General features: G+C 39.2%; 1 protein-coding gene across 1 annotated transcript in view; it reads left to right on the top strand.

Annotated features, from left to right (window-relative positions):
* The window catches only part of CLVS2 (clavesin 2), a 48827-nt gene extending 23253 nt beyond the window's left edge, over window positions 1-25574 (top strand). The window contains exons 3-5 of the mRNA XM_058836007.1: window positions 17772-17882; window positions 20357-20577; window positions 25255-25574. Coding sequence (XP_058691990.1) covers window positions 17772-17882; window positions 20357-20577; window positions 25255-25342 — 420 coding nt within the window. The 3' untranslated portion in view covers window positions 25343-25574. The remainder of the gene's footprint in view (window positions 1-17771; window positions 17883-20356; window positions 20578-25254) is intronic.
* Window positions 25575-25818: the final 244 nt, after the last annotated feature.

A 25818-nucleotide genomic window follows, 5' to 3' on the forward strand; every position in this document is an offset into this window, starting at 1 on the left:
TAAATGTTGGTCTTGCAGACACTGTGGAGAACAGGACTTTACAGAGAAACCCAAGGCTGTGAGTTTGATGGCTGTGTGCACTGTGAGGATTGGTACAACACTAGAAAAAATAAAAATTGAGTGAATTTGAGCTTAGTGCTGTTAGTGAGCTTTCAGACAAGCAGTAATGATGGGTGAGAGTTGGCAGTGGAAGACACGAGTTGAGGTATATGCATATTGACACAGGACTGACACTGAAATGCTTGCAGGAAAAGGGAGTTCTCTAGGGTTGATGCTCACTGTGAAGTGAGCAAGGAATAAGCGCTGAAGTCTGTGAAATGGTGAAAGGTGACCCATGGCACTGAAACCTGGGGAGGACAGTTGGCATGGATCAAGGAGACTGGGGAGAAGGCAGAGAGGATGGATAATGCAGCAACCGAGGGCATCCTGTTTCTTGAGCATTAACTGTAAAATAGAAATGGGATGAACAGCAAGTTATTTTAGAATGAAGTATACTGTAATGCATTTATATGTTAATGAGAAGGAGCAGCAGGGGTGAAAATAGGAGCTGTCACTGCAAGAAAATGTCATCAGGCATAGAGTTAGAGGAGTTGATGCTGGAAAGTCAAATTTCCACATTGTTTCCCAGGTAACAGGTGAGTGTGTTGAGGCTGGGAGATGTCCAGACTGTGAAGTGGGACTTGGATATAGAGGCTTATCTTTGTGTGTGCCATTTGTTTTGCCCTCATTTTCAGAGTCCTAAAATAGATCTAATTTCCCTTAGTGTTACATAACAGTGAGTCAAACCAGCTTTTAAATATCTTTAATTATTTTTAACAATAAAATTTCTAGTTAATACAATTAAAGTAATGAATGCAGCTCTCTATCCTTGCAGAAAAGGCTCAGTGGTTACCTGAAGTGAGCGTGCAGGTGACTGCTACCAAAACTGATCCAAACCCTGTTTCCTCTCAAGCTAGACAAGATGCTCCAGTGCAGGAGATCCAAACTTTCCTATCCATGATGCTGGTGTCTTTCTGTGTCTTTATATTTTCTCTATTCTCTGTGCCTATCTTCATACTCCTGCAAGCTCTGGTGCAGCCTCCTGTGCTTCTGAAGCCCTGCAGCTTTGAGAGTTGGCAGCGGTCGCCTGTCTGTGGAGATCATCAGAGTTGGTGTCAATTTGATGTGGATTTAAACAAAGCTAGGCTTGCCAGGTTGGACAGAGAGTTACTTGCTTGAATTTCAAAATTTTGACTTCTGGTTTGATTCCTGCTTCAGGCATTAGTTTGGATCTCTCATTTGAAGAGAAAATATCTTCCCTACCTGGCTGGAAGCCTTGTCCAGGGCAATGCAGTATGATCCTTGCTGGGAATACTTTTCATCTGCAGAACTTGTAGATGATGCAAATACTTGTGCACATGTTTTGATAGTAAATAGCATCTGTACTTGTTATTGCTTTGTGTAGTACTGAGAAGCACATGCCAGTATGATAGGTATGGGTCATGGAAGAATTATAGCTTGTGTTGACTATATAAAACTATATACAGCCTACTGATCATGCAACAATGCATCTGTTTTATAAACTTTATGCTCTGTTGGAATACACTTCGTAAGGTCTTTGCACTGATGCTGAGTTACATTAATCTGTCAACGCTTGTTTAACAGTGGTGTTGCAGAAAAGATAATTCATTTTTTGACAATACATCTACATCTATATTTATGTTAGTGCCAAAGAAAACCAACACAATGAGGGAGTGTTTTATTTCAAAAGTATAAAATGCTTGTAAATAATTTTTTTTTTTCTCTGTGAAATGCAAAACCATTCGAAGGTCTTGCTCACATTTTTTATTTACTATGAATTCAGCTTGTCTGTTAATCTAGCTCCTATTCCCACTGGGGTCTTGCTGTTCACCCTACTGATGATAGGGAATAAGTTGTTTTTATTATATGCATGCGAACCCTCTTACATAGAAAAAGCATTCAGTAGATACTGAGTAGTAGAGAACTGTTTTCAGACAGTATGTTGTTTGAAAAAGGAGAATCACATAGCCCAGGTAAATTACTTTTTATCAGAAGTAGTTATTATCATCATCAACGTTTACAACCCTGCATGTGGATTTTATTTATTTTGGATTTATCGGTTGTGTATTCAGACTGGACTTGATTCTCACCTGATGCAGAGTCCAGCTCCTCAGAGATAGTTAAGTTGCTGTGACTGAGGTTCTCCAAAACCCCGCCATGTTCTCATTGTATCTTCTGATCAGTGAGCTCTTCATGAAGGGTGTCCTTCACTTGTGACTGATATTCAGATCTGGGCTCTTCTCCTTCACTTTCCCTGTTTACCAAATGTTATTAATGATCCAGGGTTCTTAACTGAAACCTTTGAGTTGCCTGCTGAATTAACTGGAATATGGACAGAACTTAATTACCTAATTAATTATAATTTACCTTAAATATAAATGACAGTACGTTTCTCAGTGCTGTTGAAAAGGAACTGAATGATGCTGAAGACCTGATGGCTAAGAAAGTAATAATGATGCATATTTTGCATGGAGAATTGTTTGTATCTTGCAGGCATTTCTAGTCACCATTTCAGCCTATACAGGATATGGACAATAAAAAATTCAGCAGATATGATATGAACAGAACCATTTGTGTGGTATTAATATTTGTAAAAATAAAGCTATTCAGTAGAGGTCACTGTAGTGGACAAATACATGTCTAAGGACTCCTTAATATGTATTTACACAATAGACCTCATAGTGCTTGAGTAGCCACTCTGTTTAATTAATGGTATTTAAAAGATTTAATCTGTGTAATGAATAGAATTTAAAAAATCTGTAGCTAACATTTGAAATTGAATATGTTTGTTTTGTATGAGGCATAATAATTTAAAACTGCTTCATGTTCTCCTAAGTTTCATGCTGGTTTATAATGGACAACAGCCAGTGGAGAATATCTCTAAGAGAGTATAACTATGCACTAACAAAACAGACATGCCCAGGGCTGCTCCCTTCTGCTGTAGTAGCTATGTCCTGACCTTTATCATTCTTGTTAACCTCAGCATATAGCTACATTCAAAGGTCATTTTGGAAATGGTGTTTGATTTCTGTTTACCTTCCAGACTTTTTGGGAGAGGGATGCTGGCTATAACTTACATTTAACAGTGTCGTGGTTTTAAACCAGTAACTAAAAAAAGATTACTTATTTTTTGCTGTGAGATATGGATTAGAACAAGAGCAAAACAGGCTTAAAACTTAAAAGGAATAAAGAAAGTTTATTAACAAACTACAAGAATAAGAACACCAGAGTAAACTTCCAGAAAACCCTTTTTATCCCCTACTACCCACCATTCCCTTGTTCACATGACAACAGAGACAAAAACTTTGGAACTTTGGTGTTTAAAACAGTCCCAATTCTTGCTAGAGTCTTTTCATCAGTCTTTGTAGAGAAACAGAAGTCTCTGTCTGCTAATCTATAGAGTTTCTCACAAGAAAACTATTTTTGCTATAGTTTTCTATTGCCCTGATGTCAGCTGCCCAGAAATCCTGTCATCAGAGCTCACTCCTCCCATTTCACATCATTCTGAGGTGTGTATGGGTCATGAGTTTAGGGATGTCATTTAAAGGATGAGTTATTCAAAGGCAAAAGTCTTTTTCATCTGTCTCTCTGAGCTTCACTAGAAAACAGTTTTCTTATTGCCCCCAAAGGCTTCAAATCTTCGCTTTACTCTATTCCAGCACTCCACTGTATCACAATCACTCTACTTTTTACTCAAAATTTACACTTTGAACACTCTGTTCGTCTCTATATACTGTCATGAATTAAAGGAGTTGTTTCAAGACCTTATTGTCCATTTCCATAGCTTCAACAGAAAGGTATTTCAGCTCATAAAGCATCTCCTTATTCTCTACCCCTTCTGAAACTTAATTATTTTCTTTACTGTCTCTGATAGTTTATAAAGTCTCTTTACATGTTGATTACTCTCTTTTTCTCTCTCTGGATAAGAGGATTAATCTGCAAGTCTCATCTGGGTAATGAAAAGGTTAAAATCTTGCCCAGGCTTTGTAGATGGTTCTGTGATCTCTGCTGGAGCAGCATCTGGAGTTGTCTGCGATGGAAGATTCTTCATGGCTGCTCTGGAGAGTGTGGTCACTGTCTCAGCCCGCCGCAGGTTCAGAGCCCCTTTCTTTCTTCACTCGGCAGTTTCTGGTGAATTCAGTCACAGCAAAAACTGCAGCCGAGCCAGGGACCGGCCTGGCCCGGCCAGAGCCCGGGGCAAGCCCCGCAGGCCCCATCTCCCGGCCGGGAGCCGCTGGGCCCAGCCCAGCCCCCGCCCGGGCCACATGGGCTGGGCAGGGAACAGGAGGCCAGCCGGAGCTCTGTTACCTTTCACAGCCAGGGAATAAAGAGAACAAGAGTGCTCTGACTTTACATCTTAAGGTAGGGTTCACAAGTTGATCCCACTTTTCAATGGTCAAAACTGTTGTCAATTCCCAGTAATGACCGATAATTGGTCAGGAGAAAAGACTCCCATCAGTCACCATCAACTTCAACTTCCTTAGCTCTCAAACCTATCTTAAAGGTAAAGTCACCCCATGACAAACAGTTACACATAATTGAGTTTCTCCTTCATGAATGTTTCTGGGTGCTGCTTGGGATTTTGTAGAATGTTATTTTGTGTATTTTTGTACTTCTTATGGTACATTTTCTTAGGGAAAGCCCTGTCTCTGTAGTCAGAAATGACAGAGTACACCCGATACATTCAAACTATTGCAAGTCCACAGTGAGTTCAAGTGAGTGAGCTACAGCTGTGGGGAATGTTGCTTTGGAGATCTTTGGTGAGCCTGCAGTCACCCCTGCAGGCTGAGGTAGCAGGACTGGAATGTCACAGAGTTAGTTGAGCTCATCAGACCCACTTGCTATAAATTCTTATAACATTTGTAGTGATGACGTGATCACATCTTACATTGGATAAGTTGTCGTGCCTGGTGTTTTCCAGTTCTTGATGACACTTTGAGGCAGTTGAATGCTGCTGTAAAAATGCTGGTGTCAGCTGAAAGTATAGAGAGGATTTAGATAGACAGAGTGAAGTTCCTTGAGTTGCTATTTGACCAAGTCATTGAGGTTAATGCTTCTCCATCTACAATGGCACTGCGGAACTTGATACACCCAGAAATGGTCAAGAACCTTTGTTACTTTTTTCCTGCTGAAAGCTGGCAGCTGCAGTGAGCACACCAACTGTTCAGTTGTGTTGGAACTTTGAGTTGAGTTGAGCTGGAGGAGAGGAACGAATTACTGAAGTGCCAACAACCACTGGCCATCACTTTGGGTTCCACCTGGAGGTCATTCTGCATGGCCTCACTTTGCAGGTGAGGTCTGTCACAGTCACAGGACTGGGTGATGAAATTTGCAGCAGTGTGACAGCTTAAAATAACAAAGCAATCTGTTTGAATACTGAGGGTTTCTTGGGACACACAGGACTGTACTTGTCTGTGATTTATTTCATCACATAACTCTCCATATCAGATCTGCATGAAATTCAATTTCTTATCCTGGCGTAAGCTTGTGTTGTGTATGATCACAGCAAGTAACAGAATGAAATCTGTTAGAATAGCTCTAAGATGCTGCATTCTTATCCACAAAAAAAAAGCCTATAGTTCTTCTAAAAATTTAAACAGAAACATTACAGCCATTTACTCTGAGGCCTTTCTAAGAAGAATCACAAATGTTCCATAATGACTGTAAGAAAATGTTTATGTAAAATGTCTCCCTTCTAGAGATTTTTTTTATTTGAAAAGTACCAAATGGGTCAAAATGGAAGTGTTTCATTTTGGGAAAGCTTCCAGCATTGAGTGGAGCATTCAGATACCCCATTTACCTCTAGGCTGTATCTGTTCTCCAGGAGAGACTGTTGTGCACTGTAGGAAAAAATACTTCAACTAAATAACAGTGTCTTTGTAAGGAAATGGAAGCTTAGAGCATTCAAACTACAGCTCCTAGGGCAACAGCAATAGCTAGGAAGATTTCTGAGATAATTTCCCCCCTGCTTTTTTTTTTTACATCTACCTTCCTTCCCTCCACCCAGTGAACTCAAATTCTAAGGTAGCCTTTGCATTTTGTATACTGGCAGAGGTTTAGCTGCTGCGTTCTTGTCAAAGAACATTTAAATATTCATGCTGCCTTTAATTTTAGTGCTGAAAGACTGTAGTGGATACGATGATGCAGGAATTTGGGCTCAGAAAACGGAAGATTTTTTAATGCTTCGGCTATGTGTGAAGATTTATCAGCCAGGCTCCAAAACAGGCAGAGATGACTGAAGTACTGCTTTAAATTATCTGTTTCAGTAAATACACAGCCAGGATCTTTAAATGGCTAAGCATACAGCTGGTGTCTGATATCCAGAATGTGGCTCAAAGTGTTTATTCAGGATGAGAACTGTTAGTATGGGTCTATAGTACTACAAAGATATATGCACATCAGCAAATTTCTTTGTCTGAATTGCCAAAACTAAGGTTAACAAAGAAACATGTTAAAAATTATTGTACAGTTATTTCAGGTTGGATTTAATCACATTTAAGGGAATTTAAATGGTGTATCTGTGTGTTTCTTATTTCCCTGTGTGGTGGCAGTAGGCAGCCTGTCCCCGCACTGCCAGCATCTGACTGATTAATTGGTCTCTTGCTTGATCTGTTTTCCTTTTTGTTTATGTATAACTTATTCCAGTGCTTTCCCTTTTTAATATGGTAGCATCAAATTTGTTTAGGGTCTGTGAACTGATGTGGATTAAAAGTCAAACAGCAGCAGCTCTAATACATAATTGATCTACCAGTAGGGCACAAAGAATTGATTCTGGTTCCTAGATAGGAAATGCCTTTTTTGTCCTATGCTGGTAGTCAAAGCTGTTAAATCTATGTTAAAGTGATTAGGCTACTGGAAATTGCCAAATTATCCATGTTAATAATTTTTTTAAGATACTAATTTTCCATTTTGAGGCATAATGATTTTTATACACAGACACACATGCACTCTGTTTTGACACATTCCTTTTAGATTTCAATGCAGTTCTGTTCATTGGCAATTGAAGATGTCTTAAGTCTAGGAAATGTGATACATTTTGAGTCTGTATCTGCATCCAGCTTAAACTATTTTTTTGTACAGATGCAAGAGCTTTGTGACATGGTCTCAACAACAGCATCCATTTGTGAATGGATTGGTTGAAAGAGGCCGTGTCTGCTTATATTAGCATTGGCTCTGATTTTATTTCAGCTTCTCCTCTGTTGCTGACTCTTGGCTGTTCAGTTAAGTGGAGGTAGAAGCTTGTTTAGGGTTTAATGTTTAATGATATTCTCACTGAAGTGAGGAGTTTTGTATTTTCAGCCTCCTTTGGAGGTGCACACGGTGGTCGCAGCAGGGGCCTTTACAGTTGTAGCGTGAGCGGCGCGGCTGCACGGCCGTGGCACTGATGCTGTGGATGTGCCGGATTGCACGGCACGGGGCCTCGTGTGGTGCTAGTGGATAGGAAGCAAGAGACAGCCAGCAGGGTGTCTCTGCCTTCCATTAAGTCCACTCACGCATGCCATATGCTATCATCCCTGTGCTGGGGATTTAATTCTCTGGTTAGCATCAACCACTAGCACTGGAGCGACAGGAGTAGAGGAAAGCAGAAAATTTAAGCCACGCTGTAGAAGAGGGCTGCAAATCAGAAAGTGGATAAATCAGAAAAGTAGAATGGAAGGTGAGGGAAGTAGGATCTTTTTACATGCATTCTTACGCTTTCTGTAAAAAGTAGGTTTTACACTGGTCTAGTATATTATATTGCGCTTAAGATGCTACAATTTGAATAAGGTTTTAGCAGTAGAGCAATAAACATTTTGCAGTGTCTAGTTATAAACATCTGAAGACGTTACATATGCAAAAGCAATATCTTTGTAAATAATGCTATATTTAAAAAAAACACATACTTTCAGATGCAACCACCCTTTGTTGTGTTGCTAGAGCTAAGAGCAGAGCAGCAAATTGTCCGTTTCAAAACGGGAATTGAACTTCTTTCCTAGAGGTGTCGTTAATGAATGGAGTTAATTTGACTGTTGCTGACTTTCCCTGGTCTGTGAGCTGCCTGTGTTGCCCTCTGACATTTCTGAAAAGACAGGCTCACTGGTGGTTGCCAGAACTGGGCGGGCAGCTCATTCCCAGCCTTTGGAAACTAAACTTGTTCAGTGTTGTGCAGACAGCTTGGCAGTGGCTACGTTCTGTAATCCTGGTTCAGAGAGTGTGATGCATTAAATATCAGGGTTTGCAGGTAAGGTAAGCCTTTGTTTAGGTGGAGAAATCCAAGCACATTTTTGACAGTCACTTGTTAAGATGAGTGACCTCAGCCAAGCCAAGAGTGTCTAACTTGCATAGGGTAAATATTAGCATCTACTAGCAAATTGGTTTTTAATTGCCTTTGAGGAGTCTATTGTGACACGGTTACTTCTGCTGGTGAGGAATTTCAAAAATAGCACAACTGTGGTAAGTGGTTTGAAAAATACCAGGTAAAAAGATTTTTCATCAGTGTCTAAGTTGTTTAGAACTGTGTGCTCCTATATGGTTTCCTTATGTTCAGAAGGACCCTTCTGTGTTTCAGTTTGTTCCCATGGCCTCTGATCCTATCACTGGGCACTACTGAAAAGAGCCTGGCTACAGCTTCTCATACCCTCCCTCTAGGTGTTTATATACATCAGAGATTCCCCTGAGTTTTCTCTCCTCCAGGCTGGGCATTCCCAGCTCTCTCAGTCTCTGTCCATACGAGAGGTGCTCCAATCCCTGAGTCATCTTCCTGGCCCTTTGCTGGACTGTGTCCAGTACGTGTCTGTCTGCTTTGTACTGGGAATCCCAGTGCTGGACCCCACATTCCAGACAGTTTCAGAGTTGAGTTGTTTTCTCTGTGGGTATCTATGTGATGTGAACTGAGGCTACTGTTGTTTTCTCTTGCTGAGAATACATTCACATGGCTTCCACTTTTATCTTAGCAAGAAAACATTTGCATTTCTGGTTTTGATCTCCCAACTCCTTGAACATGAATTTTCAAAAGTGTGATTTTAGGAGAGCTCCTACATCACATTTCTTCATTACTGGCATATCCTGATAGGACAGCAAACACATTAGCCTTGCCCTAGATGTGTATGGTAAAATATGTAACTGTTTATTTTCCCAGTTGTTGTGAATCTCTGATTTTTACTGGAAGATTTCCTCCACAGAAGCTAGAACAGAGACACCCATGCTTATATGGCTTTACAAAGACAGGGGTCTTTGATGTCTGAAGTTAGAATTCAACAGCAGTGATTTAGGGACCTCTAGAGTAATAACTTGAATGAAAGTTCTCCCTCAAACAATGTTGAAATTCCCTGGACTCCCACGTACCAGTGTGTACCACCAGCAGGAGTGCAAAAGAAGAGGGAAGCTGAAGTGGAGCTGGCATGTAGGAAGTCATACCTTTTCAAGCACCTTTGTAATGACAAAGTGTAGCTGAGCAGTTCAGACTAATGCTTTCTTTAAAGCTGAAAGGTTGAAATAAATCTTCTTTCTGTACTATGGCAAAGATACTTGAACACTTTTTGGAAATAGATTTGTCCTGTGGGGAACTGACCTCTTGAAACTATGTATGCTGCATAGTTCATGATACCTCTGCTCTTAATAAAATATAATACTTATTAATGGATCTCAAGTCAGTATTCAATTTCCTCAGTAATTTAAAGCTTAATTATGCTGCATTCTAGATCTCAGTAGCTGTCCTCAGCTGATTTTTCTTAAGTCACTATCGCTCCAATTTTACAGTTCAGTTCAATTCTCAGGACTGTCATTTGCATGGAGTGACAGATTAAAATTAGAGGGCTAAAATGGTTGCAGCTCTTAGTGCTTACTGCAGTGATGGAGATTGATTCCTCATAGTATGAAGAAACACATGGCTCATAAAATGACTCTTGAAACCCTATAGTTTTCAGTTTATTGTATTGTTGTAAATTGAAACTTACAGAGGGCTAATCCAATTTTAATGCATCTTGTCTGAAACTGAGAGTTGCATTTTTGGAGAAGCTTTGAATGATAAAATTGTAGGCACCAGTTTAGAAGTTCTCCATTTCCAGGGGAGAAAGAGTGAATAATATGGTAGGAGAAATGGTATCTTTCAACTCAGTAACTTCCTGGCACTGGATAGCTATGCTGTGCTATTTGAAAACATGCATTTTTCCCTCTCTGCAGGATCTTTCTTCACCTCATCCATCTGCAGACCTGTGCATCCCATTGCCTGGACAGGTTCAGATTAGCTTCTTGCAAATTTTGACAGAAGGCAATCCTGAACTGAAAATCCTTAAGCTCAGTCTGGTTTTAGGAGATTGTCAGCTGGAATTATATACAAAATTACATGGAAGATATAAGATTTGCTATTTATTTACCCTGTTTGAGTTTAGGTCTGCACAATCAATCTTGACATGTGACTGTAAAACATGGGTCCTCCATGCAGGAATACTTTATATTTATCTTTCCCAACCTTCCTGTGGAAATTTCGAAAAGAGAAAGAGGCTAGAGAGGGAACAAGGTGAATGTTTTTCTCTTGTGCATCATAGTACTATCTTGATATCTCTCCCTGAAATCCATTTTTTATTTAAGCTCCTCTGCTCCTCACTTCGATGTTATTTCTGTGGTTTCTGTCTTGCTTTGTTTCTTTCAATCCTCATCTTAACATTATATTAAAATATTCCTTCATTCACAGGTGCTGTTTAACCTACTCATATTTGGAAGTGGTCAGATACAAGGAAGGGGGTGGTATCTGATAGCTATTAATGCTTCTCTTTGAAATGATCTCAGGCCTGTGGGAAGTTTTCTGCATGATGGAAAGCATCTTGACAGTAATCCTGTGGTCAGCAGTTTGGCAGAGACCAGGGGCTGTTTGGACAGTCTCACTCACAAAAAGAGGGTGGCTTCAGGACGAGGGTGGTAAAAGCTGAGATGCTGGTGTGGCGTTTCAGCTCTTACTATGCAGTCCCCGGCCAAAGACTTCTGCCTTCAGGAGCTAGAGTATGGAATCCTTTATGAACAGTAATTTTCCACATTATTTTTATTCCACCAGTATTATGAAAGTATTGCTACTGTATTTATGCATAACAGTTTGCGGTATAGTGTTTTTTTTTCTCTTTGTCTGTAATCTTAATCTAATAAGACATTCACAAGCTGCCTGGAAAACAGACTTTTTTTTTCCCCATGGGAATTTCCATAGAATAAATCACTATCTAATAATTGTCTATTGTAAAGAATAATTTTCATCACAGGGTAGAAAACAGAATAGAAGAACCTATTTCTACCCTCATTCTTACTATTTTTCTGGGTGAGCTGATTTGGAAAATAGCATCGGGCTGTAAAATTTTTTGGGATCCTTTCCCCCTTTTTAATATCTCATATTTCAAATGAAGTCTTAGAAATTAAGAAAAGAGGCAGTGCTGATAGTTGAGAACAGTATTGTCTTTGAAAACCAACATTTTTCATTTCTTTAAAATTAAAGCCTTCATTTTCAAGTTTTAAGCCAAACAAATAGGGCAAGAACCAATGTTCAATACCACAAGTCCCCATCCAAATGAAGAAAAATTTTGAAAATAATTTCACAATTTCTAATTAAAACTTAAAATAAAAAAGGTCAAAACCTATTGAAGGTAATTTGCAAAGAAATAAAGTCATTTCAACTTAAAATGAAGGTTTGACACAAAATACTTTCTTTATCAAGCCCACCTAATTAAAAATTGAGAGTGATATAATCCCTTTATCCAAACAGTGAAAGCACAAAATCTATGTAGGTTTTAAATTTTATTATATTTATATATAAACATGCAGAGACATATGGTCAAATGACTTTTAAATCCCACCTAATTAATTTAAACAATATATAATTTTTATGAATAGCATATTAAAATGAAAAAGACTACTTGAAATTAAAACAGATACTTCAATAAGAAAAGCAATATTCTCACTAGATAGATACCATCTCCCTTCTCATTTCATTCAACTTAACATAGTTCTATATGAGCTATAAGATAAAATGACTAATAGAAATTGAAAGGACTGCCAAAAGTCAAATTCACTGGAAGCTTCTTAGCAAAATGACAACATACAGTTCTAGATAATTAAATCTTATTTTTTAGGAATGTCACTGAACGATGTTAATTTGCCTTTAGGTACTGTGCTTTTGGTTGAACACAGTAACAAAAATTTATTTGGGCACTTTTTATTTGTCTTAGAAATGGCTCAGCATTGTATAATAAAAATGAAAAGCTCAGACTTGGAGAGAACAACATTTTAGTCTTACAGAGAGAAATCATTAGTGCAGCTGTTCCAGGCATCAAGCAAAATTGCACCACCCAAGACTTATTTTTTGGATCTGAGCCTTACAGAGCCTTAACAGAGAGGTACAGAGGGAAAGTCTCCTGTTGTTTGACAACCTGAAGCTTAGCTTCTTCAGAATTTCCTAATTTTATCAAAATGAGTTAGGGTGCTTATTCCCTGCCAGTCTTGATGCATGTTTGGCTATTCAAAGCTGTCTACCAGCTTCCAGTCTAGTTGTGTTCCTGGTCAGTTTTCTCCCCTCTGTTTCAGTGTCAACATTGTGCTTTGTTTTGAAAGACTCTTTCCTCACCTGTTATTTATTCTCCCTAGTGTGTTTAGCCTCTCTCTGTTCCTTAAAAAAATCCAACCCAAATTCTTTTAGATGCCAAAGATTAACTTTCCAGTCTCTGAATCGTCCAGTCCTCACCATTGGTTCCAGTCATGTCTTGCACATAGGTGATCTTGACATAAAGGTTTGTTTGTTTTGAGGCATTGCAAGTACTCATGTCATGGATGGATGCTGGCAGGAAGTTTGGCATTAGGAATTCCTTGTTCTTTCCTACCTTCAGTGAAAGTTACAGTTTGGTAGCAAGATGAGTGTCCTTTCCTGATGTAGATGGCAGTGACTTGTGGTTCCTCTGGTAGCTCAGTTCTTGAATACTAAGGATGTGAACTCTTCCTTCTAGCCAGAGCCTTTTTCTTTCCATGAGTTTCCATAATCTTCTCTTTAACATGCTAAAAATTAAATTTAGTTGTGATGCATTTTGTAGCAGACAGAATGTTTGTTTTTATTACAGTGCTGCTTTCCATTATAAAGAAACTATTTTGGTTCATCATCACAATTTTTTTTTCTCCCTGAAGCGCTTGCCTTTTCAGAAAACCTAAAGGAGGGCTAATGTGTTCTCTTCAGGAATAGGTCTTAAGTCACAGTTAAGATATTAACAGTTTTGTATGCTTTCTTTGAACTTGCAATTTTTGTTATTAAGATACAGCTGTTGCAGTTTTGACTTTGTAACCTCTTATTTGCAGATGCTATAGCCTGAAATCAACAGAGCACCCGAGTGCAGCCTTAAATAAAGGGTGTGCGCGTATTCATTGTGTTTGTCTAGACTGTCCTTTGAAGGACGTCTCTTGACTGTCCACAAAAACAGTTTCACTGCACGTAAGGACAGAAAACCCTCAAAAATAACCCCAGAGCACACATGCCCAAGCACTGTCTCGGTGTTAATATGTGGCAAGGTGTGTCCAGACAGTCTGTTTGCTGTAGATGAACAGCATACTTTCAAGGCTCTGATGACAATGGGCTACCAAAGCACCTTTGGGCACATAGTGGTCTCAGCAGTTTCTAAGACTACATTTCTAAAAGCTGTGCAAACAAATTCGATTACAGTATGGAGTTCAGCCAGGAGGGCTGCTTCATTAAGAGTAGACTTTAGAGATTTAAATGTAGACACAGTGCTCAAGGAGTGAAGAATGCTGTGGCCTTTAAGAAGTTCTTTAACTTTTTGCATTTGTTAAAGATAAAAAGATGGGTCATTTGTATGATATGATAACAGTCCTGACACCATTAAGAAGACTCACACTGGTTTTCAGTAGGAAGTTGTCACTTTCTTCTCGTAAGTGCTGTTGAAAATGACATATGCTGGTTTTGCTGTTGCTACCTGTGCTGTAGGAGTTCCTGCTGGCCAAAGTGGAGCAGGGGACTATGTGAAAACCTGAGAGCTGGCTAAGGTGATGGTCGAGCCCAGCACAGGGTGGAATGTGATGTCTGGCAAATGGAAACCTGGCTTCTTAGTATGTGCCAAGGGTGGTAGCAGGCAACAGCAGCTGGGTCCTTGGAGAGAAAGCTTGTAAAGATAGTTTGTATAAGTTATGTTTGACAGAGGGGTTCAAATTGCTGTGTTGTGAGTCTACAGAGGTTGAAATTGCTGTGCTGTGAGTCCACAGAACCATTTCATAAGATATGGAAACCCAGAGAGGGATTGTTCTGTGCTGCTGCTGGTGCACTGGCAGTCCCCCAGTGCTGCAGACAGTAGGGTAGGGTCATGCCTCTTCCTTGGCAGCCTACTGTTAATTTTGTCACTTGCAAGCCTCATATCATGGGGCCTGTGGTCTCTGATAGTAGCTGCCTGCTTGTCTGTGTCTCTGGCATGGCCATGTCACAAACTGTGCTCATCAGAGACAGGCAAAAGTTACGTTCTGCTGCTGGAAGAGAGGTTACAGTGAATGTGAAGAAAAATCCACCCACTGTGTATATGTAATTAGTTCTTTTTTTCAGTTTGGTAATACCCCATCAGACTCATTACTTTTTCAGTCAGAAGCACAGCTCACTTTACGGCTGATCTCCATTTCTTACAGTTCTCTGACAAGAGATTCCTTTTACTTAGAATTCATGTGATTCATGGGTTACAGGCTCATCTGTTGAAGTGCAGTATGTCTGCAGAAGCAGTTGTGACTGCCACTGTGCTTGTAACCTAATCTGCATAAAACCCCAGAAGAATCAGTGATTTGAAAGAAATTCCTACCTGCTGTTTGTGTAGGATGACCATCTGTCTGGCAAATCCCCATGTGGAAATCAGGTACATCTGAGAAGAGCAAGACAACCTTCTGACACCTGTTTCTCCAGCAGATGTAGTTGCTTATTCTGCTTTTTTATTTTTTCAGCAGGTGCTTTTGAGATTTGCTTTTGGATCTACTTTCAGGAGCTTTTGAATACTGGTCTAAGCACTGTGTACAATGCAGGATCATTCTGACCAAATCACCCTTGCTCTTTTCTGGCACAAATTTTTGGGGTCCTAATTACACCTTAGGAAGTGCTTCTGAATCTGGGCACCACAGTTCAGTCACAGAGACTGATGAATACCCATCTTCTTTAGTTCCAGAAAATGCCTTTGGAATTTCTGGGAAACACTGAAACAAACTGGCTTTCACCTTCAAGTGGCATGTTCTGTTTGAGGGTCATTCCACATATATTTGTGATCTTCCTTGTAAGTGGTTTCCAAGATACAGGAGAAGATAGTAGACGTGTCACATTGGTACTTCTTAAAGATAATCCTTTTGTCTGCTGGAAATTTTATATCTTTAAAAAGATACAGAGCATTCTGAGGCCACATTAGAATATAAATGCCTTTGGCACTCTGCTCTGAATCTGTGTTCGTACATGTCAGTTTGCCTATTGAGATCATCTTATTCACAAATTGTCCTCAGTTTCTGTGTGACTCTCAGCTCTGCTGAGATTTCTGCAGCTTTAAGTATGTGCTTTTTTGTGCATGGTATGCAGCATGGAGCGCTCTTTGCTGGAGAACAAGCAGGGGTAATCCAAATAAACACAACTGTCTGTAGATTAATTGTATCTCCTGTAACTAAAGGTTAAGGTGTCATTCGGTGATTTATCCTATCTAATGGATTTGTTGGATCACTATGATACAAACATAATTTACTACCTTTTGCACATCATAGCTGTGTCCTCAGAATGGTGTTTGGGGATTCACAATACAGAACAGGGTGAATTATGTGTCAAATTATCAACCATCCTGTCTGACATTTTGTTAGTGCTGACAGGAATTGGGCATTTAGCAGAATGAGGCTTCTGCAGCGGTCTTTCAATAGGATTGTTTTCTTTCAAATCTGCTGTTAATCAAAAGTTTCTGGAAAAAAGCTGCAAAACAGACCATTGATTGCATTGACTGTCGTGCTCTGGCCAGCCAGACGTGAGTGGTGAGTATTGTGGTTGTCATCCTCCCTGTAAATTATTGTCAAGGTACTGCCTCCTTGATGGGAAATCCAGCAAGTTCTTACAATTTGAAGGCAAGAGGTACCTGGCTGTAAAGAGCCCCTGGGTTAGGCATGGCTGACAGGATGTGAATGGATCCTTGGAGAGGAGTAAGTGATTCGTACTTCATTATTCCCACAGGTCTAAACACATTCACAGAACTAAAGAGGTACTGCGTATGTGCTGGCAGTTGCACTTTGAAAAAGTCTATTCCTGTCTGGAAACATTTAAAGGACAATTTCCTTCCTGCAATTTCTGCCTTCCTTTTGTGACAATTCTTGATTGGCTGGAATAGTTTATAATTTTTTTTCATGGCCATTTTGTTGGTGTATGCATATGACCATGTGCTTCAAGTGGTGCTTTGCAGATTACATCAAGGCTGCTGGGTGCTTCTGTAGGGCCTCCTCTCTTGTCTCCAGAGGAGGCAGAATAGGTTTATTTGCACAAAGCATCACGTCAGACCATTTGATTGCCTCCTTTTGAGCCTTTGATCCCAGTGGCACAGACCTGAAGTTGCCTTTATTGCATCCACATAGGCAGAGGAAGAGAGGAGGAAGAGGAGGAGATGTAGCTGGAAAGGATGTACTGGTTTGTTGCCTGTATGGTCAAATGGGAGCTGCTGCTGTGAGGAACCTCGTTTTGATCTAAGTGACTAACATGGCTGCCTGTGCTGTGTCACCTGTTAAATTAAGCTTCAAAGCCATTAATTTAATACATCTGTATAACTAAGAGAAGGTCCTTCACTGAGAAGGTTCTGACGTAAGCCATGAAAACAAAAGAGTATGTGCATCAACTGCACTTGTTTGCATCTCTTTCCTCCTTCCTCAATGGTGAAACCCTAGGAAACGTAGGACCTGCCTTATTTTGCCTTGTTTGCAAAGACAAAATGAGGACAACACAAGGAATTTGGCAATTGTATTCCAGGACAGAGTGGCTGCCCTCCTCAAACTGCCAAACCCTCTGGCATATTCTCTTGACTTAGAAACTGAAAATGCATATCAGAATCTTTTTCTAGTGAGTTATCTGCCCCTTGTGATTTTCAGCAAGTAAGAAAGAAAAGCCATTGCTTCAATACAGATATGCTGTCCTTACATTTAAGTTCCCAGAAGGCCTCTGACTATGTGACAAGAATTACTGTCATGGATATTGCATAATGGTTTATGCATAATGTTTAATGCAGTCTCAGTTTTATGAAATATGGATAATATTGGAGACATTTTGAATAGTAGTTTAGATTTACACTTTCTTTTTAAGGTGGAGACGAGGGACATTTTTAGTGCTCTTCAATGACACTGGGAGAGTTGAGATTGTTACTATTAAAAATGAATAAAATCCATAGAAGTGAAAAAGAGAAAAATATATTGCATGGATGGATTATGGGCAAATCATAAATGTTTAAAGCATTTCTGGAGGTTAGAAATGCTCTGCCTTTATTTGAATAGCAAAGCTATCTCAGTGCACTTCCTCCACACAAGGTGTGCTGCTCCTTGGTGTGGAATGCTGGAACTCAGCTGAGAGGACTCAGTTTTGAATAATCTTTCTTCTTGTTAGGTTTATTATTACAATGAAGGCATTCTGGGAAAAAACAACAAAACGCTATTTGATGCATGTGCAACATATGTTAAGAGTTGGCTGAAATTAAATATATTTGTTTTGTGACACACAGGACAGCTTTCCAGCTCGGTTTGGAGGAATACATTTTGTCAATCAGCCGTGGTATATCCATGCTCTCTACACAGTTATCCGGCCCTTTCTAAAGGAGAAGACACGAAAAAGGGTATTCTTCTTTTTAATTGCCTGTTTCCCGGCTGTTGTCATCAGCAGATGCATCATACTTTATTAAAGTAGATTAACATGAAATAGCAGCTTGCTATTGGTGGAAATGTTTAAATATATCTGTGTTTTAAAGGGTACCTTCAACTGTTTTAGAAACTTTAGAACAGTCAAGCAGTGCACTTAAATGTATTTTCAAATGTAAGCATATGCTTGCTCCTGGGGCTGATATATAAAAAAATATTGCCAACATTATAGTTTCTATTAAGATTGTATTCAATTATGTTCTGTTTAATTTCTGTAAAAAATATTTGTGTCTTTCTTTTAAAAACAAAGTTAATGACTGTTACAAAGTCGTATCCTAGTGTGATTTCCTTGACATTACCATGAGCTAAAATACCCAGCTGGCATCTAGTAGTATTAGTTTGCAAATACTAATTTGAATGAAAGCCTATAGAAGGGAATTTGTGTGCATGCATCTGTGCATAAGCATGAGCAGCCTCTGAGATGTTGCTGAATTTGTACCATTTGCATCAGTGCAATTAAATTAGAGCTTGGTGGTGATAGCATATAGAATAGTATTATTTCTGTAACAGGAACTTTGTCATTCAGGAAAACACAGTCAACATCATGTACAAAGGGGCAGTACAAAGAACATGATTTTTTTGTTTTATGGAATCAGCTCCCTATGCAGCTCTCTATTTTTTCTCCTCTAACACACTCTGCAAGGCCACAATGATCCTTGGTGTTGAGCTGGTTTTTACTGACAGGTTATGCTTGAGAGGCCTCTGGTATTTACCGGTTTTGAACTATAGATCACAAAGCCTTTTATGTAATATCTGTTATAAATATGCAAATAAAGCCCCATTTTGCAGGATTCAGTTGCACTCTGTTGACTGCAGCTTCTGCAAAGAACATCGTAATGCCAGATATGTCTGAGGCTTTTCAACTCAAGTGCTGCATATGCAGAACTAGGGAGTAAAGTGCAGCTCACAGGAGTGTTACAGCATTAAAAATAAGTGACTAGGCAATTGAACATAGAGGCTTATCAGTTGGGATCTAAATTTTTATTTAGACACCTGAATCAGTGGCATATATTTGCAGAAATGCTGACTTTTTACAACTGTTTTTTGTCAATACCAAATACCTATAAAAAGTAGTTAGGTGGTTAAATATTGATTTACACTTGTAAATATAGCGTCAAAATGTGAAAGTTATGGCCAGCACATAAAGCTTAAAATTAGCTTTAAAAAAAACTATTAGATGCAGAACAAACGATAGGGAAAAAAAGCTCCAAACCCAAAAGAATTTTCTTTAGATTTTTATCTGTTGTTTTTATCCTGAATTATGATTCTTTTCAATTTGTCATGTATATTTGCAGGCATATATAAAAAGAATTGCTAAGAAATGAAACACTTAGCTGTGAAAGTACTATAAAGCAAATAACTTTCACCATTAATAAACATTCTTTCACAAAAGGAAAAATTCCTTTCTGAGATGGAAGAAAATCACTAGTTTTGCACAGTCATATTAACTTTCCTGGGTCTACAGCTGACTGGAAGGTGGTCTGAAGTAAGCAATAAAAGACAAGCATATATTTGGTCTTTGTCTTTCAGCCTCTTGAATTTAACTCTTATAAATCATGCTAAGGGTATAGATGCCCAGAGGAGTCCCTGCAAGGTGAAGTGGACTGTGGAGGATCTCTGAGGGGAAACACTAAAGTTAAACATAAATACGAGTATTCATGTCATGTCATACTAATATATAGATATATAAATATAAAGTATATATGAATATCAGTCTACCAAAACATTGATGGAAAATATCAAATAGTCCATCAGCTATTCCCTCAGTGCTGTCACAAGGGATTATTTTACTGTTATTACTTTCTTCATTTATTGTCAAGTATAAATAGCAGTTACTGGTATGACTAGATTAAGGAAGAAAACTTTTCCAGCACTGTTGCCATTACTCTGCACAATATATCTTATTTATAGGACTCATGGCTGCATGCTGAAAGTCAATATATATTCCTTGTTGTATATGGCTCATATTATTTTTATTTATTTATTTATTATAATTATTATTATATTTATTTATATATTTATTATTATCTTAATTTATTAACTTAATTAGTTAACTGAATTAGGGAGAGCAATTGACAAGAGATTAACAAGGCAGTTTATCTATCTAATATTCTGTCCATCTAGATACCAGACACCAGTTCTTACCCTCCCTAAGTCCCTTTCCCTGCAAACATTTTAAGTTATTTATGTTTTAATCACTTTGGAGATTTATGAACATGGTATGACCGTGCCTAAGACAGAGGTGATGTGTGCCTTCCTCTGCACCTCTGTTAGCCAAACACAACCAGAATGTTTAAGTTGTACAATATCCTCTTAACAATGATGATGTCATTTGGGCTTTGATGGTTTTTTGATGATAGCCCTGTGTTTTTACCTGCATGTGTACATACAGATATTCCTGCATGGTAACAATCTCAACAGCCTGCATCAGCTCATACACCCTGAGATCCTGCCTTCAGAGTTTGGAGGAATGTTGCCCCCCTATGACATGGGGACGTGGGCGAGAACGCTGCTTGACCATGAATACGATGATGACAGTGAGTGCAATGCGGACTCCTACAACACTCCTGCAAAGGATATAGAAAAGGACCTCTCTCCTAAATCCATGAAAAGGTGAGTTAAAGGTACTATTTTCTTCTAATATTGCCCTAAGGTTAAAATTTGCCTTTTTCCTCCTTTGTGAAGCTGTAGGTAGTTCAGTTATAGGTAGCTGTAGGCAGTTCCTATTATATAGGAAGTTCCTACATAGTTCCTATTATATAGGAAGACAGTTGGGTTTTTTTCCCCCTTTCCTAAAAGGATCAGTGTTGCTGAGAGATCATGGCCTTGATTATTACCCATGTGAGTTGTGAACTCAGTGCAGCTGATTATTTCTGTGGTGCCATATAGGTTGTGTACACAGCACTGTCTTTGGAATAAGCTATCTCACCTCAGCCTACAGCACTTATTAGAGAAACAGTGCTAGCTGGAGTGAGCCTCTATGCAGAGGGTAAATTTGGGCCAATTATCTTTCTGGGTGGTGATGTTAGCTCTTATCTTCCTCCATCTCATAGCCCACTTCCTGGTACCCACCAGCCTGTAGGTGCCAGGACATTTACAGCATCTGAACCATCAGTCACAGTGACTCCATGCCTAACAAAATATGAGGAAAACCAGGACCAAAATCAGTACCAGTTGTTATACTCAAGTCTGGTAAACATCCTGGCATTCTGATTTTCTTCTCTTTGAGGAGGTACAGTGTAATTGCTTGCTGCATTTTACCATTCAGAATAAAGTATAGGAAGATCTTAGTTACCTCTCCAGTAACTGTGGAAGCAGTGAGGTCATTAACTTGGAAGGGGTGAATCTGATCCAAGCTTGCCAAGGCAGTATGAGGGAAAAGAGTAAAGGTTACAACTGTGATAGAAAAGGTAGCAGAAAGGGCAGCAAAAGTCAGAGTGCAGCTCATAAGGGGCAAGCCTAGCATTGGATCAAAAAAGAACAAATAAGACAGAAACCAATATATAAAGTCATTAAAAATAAGTTAGGATATGCTAGTCTGGGAACCCAGTTTCAGGAGACAGCATGTGATGCAAAAGGGAAAGAAACTCTGGAAACAGATCAAACAAGATAAAATATTTCCAGATTTCTCAGCCAGGAAGATGATATTGGCTGGGAAATGTTGCCTAGACTGGGAAGGACGGTGTGGTTTAAAAGGGAGATATTTTTATGGAAACAGAAGACAACATATGATTGCTATAAGAAATAAAAAAGAAAAAAAGCAGTGAAGTTTAAGGATTTTGTGTTGAAAAAAACCTCCACTCTATTGAAAGTGGGAAATGGCAAGAAACTGAATAGAAATGAGCTAGGATAAGAAGTTAAAAAGGGTTCTGAAACTGTATAACAGGGATGCTGGAATAGCTGCAGACCTGGTCTCAGATTCCCAGTGAGGGAGGGAGTTTTGGCCATAAATTCCCAGAACCTCCAAAATCCCCAGTGCCCATATATATGAAGCTAGAATTGTGTAACTAACACAATAAATGGGACTGAGAAAAAGAGGCAGGGGAGGGGAAAGGTGAGCAATACACTTTTATATGATTTGCATGCAATACAAGCATTATGAGACACTAGAGAAGCTGTCTTAGACAGAAGGATGGAATTAAGGAACTGAAATGCAGAAGTCCTGCTGCAAAATGATGATGTGAGAGTAAGTAACTTCATCCAAGAGCGCAACAAAAAATATGAGAAGGCCTGTGACAAGTCCTTTTGGAGCTGCCTGTTTGGAGCAGAGTGTTCCAGATTGTCCTGGGCAAGCATATTATTAAGTGGAAAAGCAGTGAGTGGAAGAGTTGACCAGATTCTTAATTTTTTCTCAATTAATTTTTATTTTCATTTAACTTGTTCTTGAAAACTCTTTTCATACAGTATTACACTTCAGTGTAAGCTTCAAATTGACATTTTTTCAGTCTGGGTGATCTAACAGAGTTGGAGACCTAGTACAGAAAATAAACATGTTAAAGTCTTTCTCTATATAATATTATGCTAAAGTTTCTTCACCTTCTATGTATGCTTTCTCAGTTAGAATGCCTCCAGCATCTGCTGGAATCCTTGTTCCCTGCTGCTGGACATAAAAAGTGCTAAATAGACTTACTGTGGCTACTACTAAGACTGACAGAAAGCCCCAAGCCTTCAGTGTATTAAGCACACAGATTCTGTTATAACATAAATAGAAAAGTTAAGATAAAGAAGATAAACTCTATTTAATTAAAAATTAAATTTAATTTGGTTTCAGCAACTGATGGTTGTTTCTCTCAGTTTAAACCCACAGTCAGTAGGATATATTAGTGCAGAAGATTTTTAACGTATAAAAAACCATGACTAAGGCAATGAAAAGTGCTTATCTTAGAACAAGTTTCACAAGCATCTGGCAGATCTCCAACAATTTTCTTGTTTAATTTGGCTTACCATTTTAAAATTAGTTTACTATCCTGAATATCCTTTTAAAACCAAAATCCTACAGAGAATTCATCTCTTTCTTACTTATTTGTTGTCGCCAATGTGAACCACTGACATTCCTCCAGACCTCCTTGAATTTTTGGTGAATTGGATGACCTTACCTTGAAAAGAAGGTTGACTGGGGGGAGGATGATGGAGATAAGGAGGAATTAATGCCACCTCTAGCACAGACCTCTGGGGAGAACTTGTTTACGTCATCTGGCATTGCAGCTGTCTCAGCAGTCAGGTTTAGCCTGTGGCTGTCATCCTGAGGCACCCAGCTGGAGACCTGCATCCTCTTCTCACCTAACCCAGCAGGGCAGGTGTCTGTGTTGATAAACTTTGCAGAGGAGCTGTGGCTTGGTTCCTCACCTCTTCAAGGGGACTTTACAGTATAACTTTACAGTATAACTCAGTCCCACTGTGTTTTCTCAAAATGTATTCAGTAATGTTTGTAAAGTTATTTTGGAGAGGTAGGTAGAAGAGAAGGAGCTATAGACTTAAATGTTTTTCCTTCCACATACCTTCATCTGTGAGTTTCTGGTGAATGGGATGAAGCATGATATTAAATTTCTTTTTAAAACTGGGTGCAAATTATTTCTCCTTCTTCTTCAAGGCATTTGGGCATCTGAGCTTACAAACCATGGATCAGGATTGGTGCAATTCAATTTTCACACCTGCACTGGGGTTTTGGAGGCCCTGGGAATTTATGGCCAGGAATTGGAGGCCAGGTTTGCAGCCATTCCAGCTCCCCTTCCGTTTTCCCCAGATGAGAACTGGAAACCCTGTCTGCTCAGTCATCGGCAGCCGAGGAAAAGGCTCCGTTTTAGCACTTACATCCACTTGGCAAAGCTTTGAAGTTAATTTGCTTCCACAGCAATTTTTATCATGATGAACTGGATTTTCCATGAGTGCAGCTTCCCACCAGCAAATTTTCAATCAGCTTTGCATTGGCACGGTACCTTGTGAAGATTTAAAAAAAACATTTTTAATTCAGTGGTTTAGTTTTCTGCCTGGGGAGCTGACTAGTGTTCAGGATGGGTATTATTGTATACTCTTAATTTAAAAAGTTTAAATTATGCTTATCACAAGAGAGATGATCATATTTTTAAAGTTAATTTTCTTGATTTTTAGTATGAGAACAGGATAAATATTACTAAAAAATATCCTTGTGTATAAAGTTTTCACCTAGGCTTTAAGTCAGATGTTTTTTCTTGTGTTTTTGTAAGTTTTCTTTAGATTTTTTTGAGATAGACCTCACCAGCCTCATTCATTGGTTTCACTGGATGATGCCACTTTATAAGGGGGGGGATTGACTCCATATGGGCAAATCTGTGGCAATGCTGCAGGCGCAGTGTGCTTCCGCTGATCAAAAATAGATGCCTGCATTGTAGAGATGTACACATGCTCTTTAGTCATCTCAAATCTTTACAGAAAGAAAGAGAAGTAGGCATTTCCTGTGTGAGATTTTCTTCACTAAAGGAAACATCTAAAAAGGGTTGCATTTACTGTACCCCAGACGTGGCTGCTTTTTGATGATCTGAGCCATAGCTGATGTGAGACCCCCATCTGAACACTCCAGGCTTTGTTTCCAGTGGAACATTTTGATTTTGCCAGAGACTTGGCCTTCCTTGTTGTCCATCACATATGGCTGTTGGAGGGCACCAGTGCCATGTTATGCTTCTGGGCTGAAACAGAGAATCTAGAGAAATTTTACAATCATCACTGAATTTGCCCCGATCATCCTTCCCTGCCCTGTTCAGTTGAGCTGAAAAGTGAGTTTGACACATTTGTCCGCTGCTCCAGAAATCCTGCTAACCATGGCACTATTCCTAGGTTTGGCTTAGGATCTTGCACTGTTGAATTAAGATGCTATTCCGAAAAGGACCAACTTGTGCTTCCAGCTAACACATCCTGCTAATTGCAGTGTGTGATTAGCCAGCTGGGTGGCTGAATTGTATCTTCCTTGCCAGCCCGGTGCTGTATAACCTTCTGGAGAGATGGTCAGTGCTTAAGTCACCACAGAGGACAGCTTAGTTTGCTCTTGGGTGCGGAGGATGCTCCCTGCTTCACGATTTCACTGAAGAGAGGAACTGCTTTATTCTGCCTTTTGTTCCTATATTTACAAATCAGCACTGAGCCCTGTAAAGCCCTGTCATCCTTCCATGAGGGATATTGCAATGATCAGATGCTTGGGTAATGCTGTACCCTTATTTTTAAGCTCCAACAGAAAAGAAAATAAACAAAAGAAAGCTGATGTTTACCCTCATTTGTCTTGATCTAGAAATGTCAAATAAACATGTTGTCCCTCTGCAGGTCTCAGTCAGTTGTGGATCCTGGGGTGCTGAAGCGCATGGATAAGAATGAGGAAGAAAACATGCAGCCTTTGCTTTCACTTGACTAACAGTTTCTGAGCATTGGACATGAACTGAGGTGGAAGGCACTGCCTCTCAGCAACAAGCAAATCATTGGGAAAGAGTGTAACAGCTGGAATCCTATTTACTCATGTTAATGTAGCATATTGGCAGCAGGTGTTACTATTCTGCCTGAATTCTGGATGCCCTTTGGTGAAAAAGAAGTGGAGAAAAAAAAGAAAATGAAATAAAAAAGAAAAGGAATCAATAATTTATTCTGTAAGTGCCAACTTGTTTGTAAATACAATATAACCCTCCAATTTTACTTTGTAAGTTAGGGTAAACAAATGCTATGGGAATGAGTGACTATTAAATATGTCAGTGAAGTGCACTATAAAAAAGAGAAGAAAACGTGTGTGTTCTCACATGCACATGCACACATACACAAATATACTGAACAAAATAAAATATCAAAGCCAATTAAATGTTGTCCTTCCCATGGGAAGCCAACTAGTACACTTAGTAC

Source organism: Poecile atricapillus, chromosome 3 (assembly GCF_030490865.1).
Source record: "Poecile atricapillus isolate bPoeAtr1 chromosome 3, bPoeAtr1.hap1, whole genome shotgun sequence".
NCBI classification, from domain to species: Eukaryota; Metazoa; Chordata; class Aves; order Passeriformes; family Paridae; genus Poecile; species Poecile atricapillus.